The following is a 10,000-nucleotide window of genomic DNA, read 5'->3' as shown; positions in this document are numbered from 1 at the left end:
GGAGGTGAGGGAGGAGGTGTGTGTGGGAGGGAGGGAGGGAGGGAGGTTCGTTAAGAGCTAATCCGACCGTTAAAAAGTGCAGTAGGAGGGAGAGCAATGCCTGGTGGGAGTTGGAGTATAATTGGCTCTGAAGTAGAGATGGGGGGGGGGATCAATTAGCCAGCCTGGAGTCATCATGATGGAAAAGAGAAGGAAGAAAGAGAAGTGGAAAAAAAGAGGAGAAAAAAATAAAGGAAAGGGCAGATCTGAGGGGAGGAGAAAGAGGTGTCTGAGTGCCAGCGGTTCCTATTGATGAGGAGCACCGTGGCACTTAAAGTCCAGAGTGCAGTAATTATGTGGCCGACACATCTTGTGCTATAGTCTACCCTTTACATCAAACACCACTATATGCTGCGGACCAGCGGGGTTAGAGAGCCAACAGAATCATAGATTTCGGATTTGGTGAGAAATATCGACAGGGTCAATGAATTGTGACAAAGGCATGCGAGAGAGGATGGGTCTGGCACTGGATTGAAGGAATGGAGGTTGTGGATGTGTGATTGGAGGAGGAACAGAGGTTGTGGATGTGTGATTGGAGGAGGAACAGAGGTTGTGGATGTGTGATTGGAGGAGGAACAGAGGTTGTGGATGTGATTGGAGGAGGAACAGAGGTTGTGGATGTGTGATTGGAGGAGGAACAGAGGTTGTGGATGTGTGATTGGAGGAGGAACAGAGGTTGTGGATGTGATTGGAGGAGGAACAGAGGTTGTGGATGTGTGATTGGAGGAGGAACAGAGGTTGTGGATGTGTGATTGGAGGAGGAACAGAGGTTGTGGATGTGTGATTGGAGGAGGAACAGAGGTTGTGGATGTGTGATTGGAGGAGGAACAGAGGTTGTGGATGTGTGATTGGAGAAGGAACAGAGGTTGTGGATGTGTGATTGGAGGAGGAACAGAGGTTGTGGATGTGTGATTGGAGGAGGAACAGAGGTTGTGGATGTGTGATTGGAGGAGGAACAGAGGTTGTGGATGTGTGATTGGAGGAGGAACAGAGGTTGTGGATGTGTGATTGGAGGAGGAACAGAGGTTGTGGATGTGATTGGAGGAGGAACAGGGGTTGTGGATGTGTGATTGGAGGAGGAACAGAGGTTGTGGATGTGATTGGAGGAGGAACAGAGGTTGTGGATGTGTGATTGGAGGAGGAACAGAGGTTGTGGATGTGATTGGAGGAGGAACAGAGGTTGTGGATGTGATTGGAGGAGGAACAGAGGTTGTGGATGTGTGATTGGAGGAGGAACAGAGGTTGTGGATGTGATTGGAGGAGGAGCAGGGGTTGTGGATGTGTACCCCCAAGAATATTACGATAATCTACTGCTGGTATATTGAATGTTCCCAACCATAATTCACAAAATAACATTTTGTGAATTATGCACCAAAGCTATGGAACCCCCTACCGATGGACATGAGGGAGGCTAGGTCACTACTTACCTCTTACCCTTAGCCTTTTAATCCACGCTGGTGCTTGGATTCATTGCATCCAGACTGTGATTGTTGTTTTGTAGATTTTTGAAGATATTTTGTATTGCACTGCATTATTGCACTATTTTTATTCTATGCTAATGTGTGTCTAATTTATTGCACTGCTCTTATTATTCTATTTTATACTCATTCTGTGTCTGCACTGCATTGCTTTTATTTGATCAGAAACCTGCTAATATTTTATTTTAATAGATTTTAATGTCGGAAATAGATCATAATCAGTAAGAAATCTGTTATGCCTGCCTGCCCCGCTGTCGGTCTGTCTGCCTGCCTGCCTGCCTGTCTGCCTGCCCCTCTGTCTGCCTGCCTGTCTGCCTGCCTGCCTGGCTGCATGCCTACCTCTCTGTCTGCCTGACTGCCTGCCTGACTGCCTGTCTGCCTGGCTGCCTGCCTACCCCTCTGTCTGCCTGACTGTCTGTCTGCCTGGCTGTCTGCCTACCCCTCTGTCTGCCTGACTGTCTGTCTGCCTGCCTGTCTGCCTGCCTACCCATCTGTCTGCCTGCCTGTCTGCCTGCCTGCCTGGCTGCATGCCTACCTCTCTGTCTGCCTGACTGCCTGCCTGACTGCCTGACTGTCTGCCTGCCTGCCTACCCCTCTGTCTGCCTGACTGTCTGCCTGCCTGTCTGTGTGGTGGCAGAATGCCATGTAGTCCAAAAGTCATATATAATATAGAATCAACACGTAGAAAAACCCATGTCCTTACAGAACACCTAGGCGGTGGATAACGGGCCATTTTCAGGTTCCATGCTGTTAATATGTAGAATAATTACAGCTGGATAAATACCTGTTTATTTAAAGACAGTATATCATACCATGTCACAGACATTTATATCCTCTGAGCAAACGGTATCAGAGTGATCCAGGAGGGTGCAAGGGATGTTTTATAGTGTTCTTTGGTTCACCCACAAGAATAAATCTAACCTCGGCCATGGCCTGAAATGAACTCAGACTCCAGCGCAAACTAGATTGGAGTCTGCAGATGTGGAAAGACCAAGAGCCAACATACGCAGTTAGGAAAATATTTGGCACTAACAGAATTATTAGACACACCTATCTTGCACCAAAACTTGACCAGTCACTCCAATGCAGTAAAAGTCTACCAATGAGAAATAACCCTCCTATAAATGTAACATGCCAAGGACTGAAAGAGTATAAATATGCTTCAATACTATGACATGTTAGGACTTTGGTTTTGATCTTCATGTGAAATAAACAAGTTCCTCCTTTTCATCCGATCTGCCCTGTGCCGTCTGCATCTTTGTCTTCAGTCCTGATTCATTCTATAGTGTGAGAAATCAAATAACTACACTACATTTGCCTGTCTGTCTGCCTGCCTGCCTGTCTGCCTGCCTGCCTACCCCTCTGTCTGCCTGTCTGCCTGCCTGGCTGCCTGCCTACCCCTCTGTCTGCCTGACTGTCTGTCTGCCTGTCTGGCTGCCTGCCTACCCCTCTGTCTGTCTGTCTGTCTGTCTGCCTGCCTGGCTGCCTGCCTACCCCTCTGTCTGTCTGTCTGTCTGCCTGTCTGCCTGGCTGCCTGCCTACCCCTCTGCCTACCTACCCCTCTGTCTGCCTGACTGTCTGTCTGCCTGCCTGGCTGCCTGCCTACCCCTCTGTCTGTCTGCCTGCCTGGCTGCCTGCCTACCCCTCTGTCTGTCTGTCTGTCTGCCTGGCTGCCTGGCTGCCTGCCTACCCCTCTGTCTGTCTGCCTGACTGCCTGCCTACCTGGCTGCCTGCCTACCCCTCTGTCTGCCTGCCTGCCTGGCTGCCTGCCTGCCTGCCTACCCCTCTGTCTGCCTGCCTGCCCCCTGCCTGACTGCCTGTCTGCCTGTCTGCCTGCCTACCCCTCTGTCTGTCTGCCTGCCTACCCCTCTGTCTGCCTGCCTACCCCTCTGTCTGCCTGCCTGCCTGCCCCTCCTGCCTACAAGAGGTATTTCCTGTACAAAACACCACCATTTTATTTTATTTTTATTTTACTATTTTTAAACTGAATCATTTTAAACTATTTTTACTATTTGTGTTACTGAAAACTGTAAGCGGAGAGCCTATTGGGATGCTAGATCCTAATGTGAAACACTGTGATTCTACCTGTCTATCTTTTTATGCTTATGCCTGTATTTTTTACTGTTGTGAAGAACCAGGTTAACTGTGTCCTGGCTGTAGAACCAGGTTAACTGTGTCCTGGCTGTAGAACCAGGTTAACTGTGTCCTGGCTGTAGTAGCATTGTAGAACCAGGTTAACTGTGTCCTGGCTGTAGCATTGTAGAACCAGGTTAACTGTGTCCTGGCTGTAGCATTGTAGAACCAGGTTAACTGTGTCCTGGCTGTAGCATTGTAGAACCAGGTTAACTGTGTCCTGGCTGTAGCATTGTAGAACCAGGTTAACTGTGTCCTGGCTGTAGCATTGTAGAACCAGGTTAACTGTGTCCTGGCTGTAGTAGCCATATCTTACTATGCTCGCTCATGCCTGTATTTTTTATGTCCGTTCTATTTTATAATTTTTATTTTATTTTATTTTTATTTTACTATTTTTAAACTGAATCATTTTAAACTATTTTTACTATTTGTGTTACTGAAAACTGTAAGCGGAGAGCCTATTGGGATGCTAGATCCTAATGTGAAACACTGTGATTCTACCTGTCTATCTTTTTATGCCTGTATTTTTTACTGTTGTGAAGCACTTTGAACTGCAACCTCTGTATGAAAAGTGCTATACAAATAAAGTTATTATTATTATTATCAAGCATCTAGGACTCACCTGATTGGCTGCCTCGGGGGAGAAGGTGATGTCATCCAGGAAGTGGATGGCGTCGGTCGGGACGAGCCGGTCCAGGAACTTGGCACAGGTGTCGTAGGCGTGGAGGTGGTCCTGGTCCCCGTGGGGGGGCCTCTTCAGGAGCTGCGCGTCGCCCCTCCAGAAGAGCTTCCGCAGCCACACCTGGTGGACCGCGCTGGGGGACACCATGGCCCCGCCCCCGCCGGGCAGAGGCAGCCGATTGGCCAGCTTGGAGATGGAGAGAACGTTCTGACTGGTCAGGACTGGTTCCAGGGTGGCGAGAGGGTGGGAGGATTCGTCGGTCAGCTTGCGATAGTCCAAGCCTGAGGGACGGACGAGCACAGGGAGTCTCTGAGAGGCCAAGGTCTTCAGTCTTTTTCCAAAGGAAAGTTATAGCTATCAAAACTATGGAACTCTTTGCAGAATGATGTAAAGAGTTCTACTAATATATTTCACTTCAAAAAGTTGTACAAAGAAAAGATAGACAGTATAGCACAGTTTAGTATAGTATTGCAGTTTAGCATAACAGGATAATATAGCATAGCATTACAGTATAGGCTAGTAGGAGTATAGTAATATAGTAATATAGTATATAGCAGCTTAACATAGAATAATAATACATACAAATATTGTATAATACTATTTACCAATATAATATAGTGTAGTATTGTTGTTTATTGTTTAAAAGGATCCCCATTAGCTGTCACCTGAGTGGCGAGCTAGTCTTCCTGGGGTCCACACAGAAAGACAACCGAAAACAGAAAACATAACAACATGAGATACATATGACAATCACAATTAACAATGATAATCTAAAAACAGTGAAACATTGTAGACATCATTATCAACATCAGAATATTTTGCTCACATATTTAAGTAGTGCATTCTCAGGTGGTATTTGAAAGACACTTTACTATTCAATTTACTTATGTTCAGTGGGCAGTTATTCCAATGATTGATGGCACGATAAACAACAGTCCTCTTTAAAGCATTTGATTTTGGACGTGGTAACATAATCTGTCCATCATCAGCTGACCTAGTAAAATAAGAATGAACCCGACTGCATCTGACAATTTGTTTGTATAAGAAAACAGGTTGAGACGAAAAGACAGTGTTCCTGAAAAATTTAACTGTGTTGAAAACCAGCCTATTCTCTACCGTTAACCATGAGAGTTGCCGGTGCATAGTGATGGTGTTTGTTCTCATGGATTTCTTTAGTTGACCTTTGGATGCAGAGGACCATACTGGTGCACAATAATCTAGGTGACATAAAATTAAAGATTTCGCCACCTGTCCCACAATGTATGTAGGGACATAAGAAAGACATTTCCTCACCATGGAGATACCACTCCCCATCTTCTTCACTATGGTATCAATGTGTTCTGCCCACGACAGCTGGCTATCAATTATTATGCCCAGTAATTTTACTTTATTTACCTGTTCTATGGGTTCGTCAGACACGTTCAAACTCATTTTTGGTATTGATGACAATTTATGACTCGAACCCAAGATAATTGATTTGGTTTTTGAGATGTTTAGTACCAACGTATTCCGTATAAATAGTATAAATAGTATGATTTAGTTATAGTATAATAAAATAAAAATAATACAATTCTATAGTATAATAGTATAGTATATAGAAGTATAATATATAATAATACATTATAGAATATAACAGTGTACTATAAATATATAGATATGTGTGTGTGTGTGTATAAATTAATGAACCTCAGTAAATATGCAATTTAACTGATAGATACACAAAACGTATTTATGTATGTTAATTCAATTGTGTTGATGTTTTCATTTCTGCAAAATAAGTATGTACATTTTGTTTGGTTTGGTAAACATTGCACTATGAACAGTCTATCAGTGTATGTGTGTAGGGGCCGGTACAATAAGGTCTATCAGTACTGTATGTGTGTAGGGGCCGGTACAATAAGGTCTATCAGTGTACTGTATGTGTGTAGGGGCCGGTACAATAAGGTCTATCAGTACTGTATGTGTGTAGGGGCAGGTACAATAAGGTCTATCAGTACTGTATGTGTGTAGGGGCCGGTACAATAAGGTCTATCAGTACTGTATGTGTGTAGGGGCCGGTACAATAAGGTCTATCAGTGTACTGTATGTGTGTAGGGGCCGGTACAATAAGGTCTATCAGTACTGTATGTGTGTAGGGGCAGGTACAATAAGGTCTATCAGTACTGTATGTGTGTAGGGGCAGGTACAATAAGGTCTATCAGTACTGTATGTGTGTAGGGGCAGGTACAATAAGGTCTATCAGTACTGTATGTGTGTAGGGGCCGGTACAATAAGGACTATCAGTACTGTATGTGTGTAGGGGCAGGTACAATAAGGTCTATCAGTACTGTATGTGTGTAGGGGCAGGTACAATAAGGTCTATCAGTACTGTATGTGTGTAGGGGCAGGTACAATAAGGTCTATCAGTACTGTATGTGTGTAGGGGCAGGTACAATAAGGTCTATCAGTACTGTATGTGTGTAGGGGCAGGTACAATAAGGTCTATCAGTACTGTATGTGTGTAGGGGCCGGTACAATAAGGTCTATCAGTACTGTATGTGTGTAGGGGCCGGTACAATAAGAGTTTTCTTCTTCCTGTTCCTTTCGGCCATGGAATTTAGTGGATCATATTAAGTGAAGTATATGTACTGAAGACACTGTTGGACTGTAACAATTACATGTATGAATAAATAAAAAATTATGAATGATGATGAAAGTGGACAGTCCACTGCTCACAGTGGTTTTATCTGTAAGCAGCAGCTCTATCGGTTACTCTGTTGGTCAGCTGGTTGGTCCAAACATGTCGTCACGAACACAATCTCTGGCCACGCAAACCATTCATATTTGACATTAAGGTACATACTTCAACATCTTTATGATCGTCTATGCTGTCAGTTTCTACACATGGTGCAATATTATACATACTGTTGGAAACATTTGAACGTTTAATTTAGCACTGACATCCAACTTCATAACATCACAATGGTGGCAATTTAAATTGGCATGCAAACCAAACTTTATGGATGTCTATAAAACACAAAACTGCTTCACGTCTGAAACTATAATAATTTTTTGTAACAATAAATAATTGTTAACCGTGCGTGGGGTAGTGAGTGAGTGAGTGAGTGAGTGAGTGAGTGAGTGAGTGAGTGAGTGAGTGAGTGAGTGAGTGAGTGAAATAGTGAGTGAGTGAGTGAGTGAGTGAGTGAAATAGTGAGTGAGGTAGTGAGTGAGTGAGGTAGTGAGGTAGTGAGTGAGGTAGTGAGTGAGTGAGGTAGTGAGGTACCTGACCCCAGGACCAATCGCAGAGCCTGGGGTGATGGGGCATTCTCTGTCGCTATTTAATTGTTTTATTAACCCTTTATTTCACCAGGTAAGAAGCTTGAGCTCAAAGAGCTCTTTTTCGAGCAACACCTGTCATAAAACAACAACAAACAACCATACAGGACAGTAAATGAACAGACAAAGGACAAAAAGATAAAGTTAAAAGAGCCAGCAGCAAACCGGGAGAGCAAATGCTTAACCTGAGAAGCATTTGCACACTCCCACATCGGTCAGTAAGAGGTCAGTCATTAGTGTTTTAAAACTGTGCAAAGTAATAAAAGCTTGGAGTTTAAGAGATTTAAACTCTCTCTCTGCCGCTGCTCCCTCTCTGTGGAATGCACTTCGTTCCAATCCACTTAAAAAACGCCCCCACAGTGTCAACATTGAAAACAGCTCTCAACACCCACCTTCACACAGCCTGTCCCTCCTAAACTGCTGTCTTTCTCCCTTGTTGACACAAATCTATTTCAAGTAACCATTTGAATAATTTTGTCTTTGAGTGTTGTTTTTACTTGTTTTATATAATCCCTTGGATGACCCAACTACACCAGCTGGTGTCCCCCCCAGTGAGCTCCAGAGTTCAGAGAGACGTCTGGTCCATGTTGGGGGGCCGGGAGGGGGAGAGGGTCCATGTTGGGGGGCCGGGAGGGGGAGAGGGTCCATGTTGGGGGGCCGGGAGGGGGAGAGGGTCCATGTTGGGGGGCCGGGAGGGGGAGAGGGTCCATGTTGGGGGGCCGGGAGGGGGAGAGGGTCCATGTTGGGGGGCCGGGAGGGGGAGAGGGTCCATGTTGGGGGGGGGGGGGGGAGAGGGTCCATGTTGGGGGCCGGGAGGGGGAGAGGGTCCATGTTGGGGGGCCGGGAGGGGGAGAGGGTCCATGTTGGGGGGCCGGGAGGGGGAGATGGTCCATGTTGGGGGGCCGGGAGGGGGAGAGGGTCCATGTTGGGGGGCCGGGAGGGGGAGAGGGTCCATGTTGGGGGGCCGGGAGGGGGAGAGGGTCCATGTTGGGGGGGGGGGGGGGGGGGGGAGAGGGTCCATGTTGGGGGGGGGGGGAGAGGGTCCATGTTGGGGGGGGGAGGGGGAGAGGGTCCATGTTGGGGGGGGGAGGTGGGAGAGGGTCCATGTTGGGGGGGGGGGGGAGAGGGTCCATGTTGGGGGGCCGGGAGGGGGGGAGGGTCCATGTTGGGGGGGGGGGGGGGAGAGGGTCCATGTTGGGGGGGGGAGGGGGAGAGGGTCCATGTTGGGGGGGGGGGAGGGGGGAGAGGGTCCATGTTGGGGGGGGGGAGGGGGAGAGGGTCCATGTTGGGGGGGGGGGGGGAGAGGGTCCATGTTGGGGGGGGGGGAGGGGGAGAGGGTCCATGTTGGGGGGGGGGGAGGGGGAGGGTCCATGTTGGGGGGCCGGGAGGGGGAGAGGGTCCATGTTGGGGGGGGGAGGGGGAGAGGGTCCATGTTGGGGGGGGGGGGGGAGAGGGTCCATGTTGGGGGGGGGGGGGAGAGGGTCCATGTTGGGGGGGGGGGGTCCATGTTGGGGCAGGGGTGGGAGAGGGTCCATGTTGGGGGGGGGGGGGGGAGAGGGTCCATGTTGGGGGGGGGGGGGGAGAGGGTCCATGTTGGGGGGCCGGGAGGGGGGGAGGGTCCATGTTGGGGGGGGGGGGAGAGGGTCCATGTTGGGGGGGGGGAGGGGGAGAGGGTCCATGTTGGGGGGGGGAGGGGGGAGAGGGTCCATGTTGGGGGGCCGGGAGGGGGGGAGGGTCCATGTTGGGGGGGGGGGGGTCCATGTTGGGGGGGGGGGGAGAGGGTCCATGTTGGGGGGGGGGGGGAGAGGGTCCATGTTGGGGGGGGGGGGGGGGTCCATGTTGGGGGGGGGGGAGAGGGTCCATGTTGGGGGGCCGGGAGGGGGAGAGGGTCCATGTTGGGGGGGGGGGGGAGAGGGTCCATGTTGGGGGGGGGGGGGGGAGAGGGTCCATGTTGGGGGGCCGGGAGGGGGAGAGGGTCCATGTTGGGGGGCCGGGAGGGGGAGAGGGTCCATGTTGGGGGGGGGGGGGGAGAGGGTCCATGTTGGGGGGCCGGGAGGGGGAGAGGGTCCATGTTGGGGGGGGGGGAGGGGGAGAGGGTCCATGTTGGGGGGCCGGGAGGGGGAGAGGGTCCATGTTGGGGGGGGGGGAGGGGGAGAGGGTCCATGTTGGGGGGGGGGGAGGGGGGAGGGTCCATGTTGGGGGGGGGGGGGGGTCCATGTTGGGGGGGGGGGGGGAGAGGGTCTATGTTGGAGGGGGGGGGGAGGGGCTGGTGTCAGGTGAGACATAAGGTGAATGGGGGAGGATTATTCCACACTACCTACTATGTCTATAGTACTATGCACTCAAGTTG

The 10,000-nt window shown here is 49.3% G+C and overlaps 1 protein-coding gene across 1 annotated transcript in view; it reads right to left on the bottom strand.

The window, feature by feature from the left end:
- The window catches only part of LOC311228417 (NBAS subunit of NRZ tethering complex-like), a gene marked incomplete at its 3' end in the record, with an annotated part of 401,827 nt that overhangs the window by 30,708 nt on the left and 361,119 nt on the right, over positions 1-10,000 (bottom strand). The window contains 1 exon segment of the mRNA XM_084314324.1: positions 4,273-4,613. Coding sequence (XP_084170450.1) covers positions 4,273-4,613 — 341 coding nt within the window.

The sequence above is a fragment of the Notolepis coatsorum genome (genome assembly GCF_963971535.1).
Source record: "Notolepis coatsorum genome assembly, chromosome: 5".
In the NCBI taxonomy this organism is placed as follows: domain Eukaryota; kingdom Metazoa; phylum Chordata; class Actinopteri; order Aulopiformes; family Paralepididae; genus Notolepis; species Notolepis coatsorum.
This window is presented reverse-complemented; position numbering and strand designations above follow the sequence as displayed.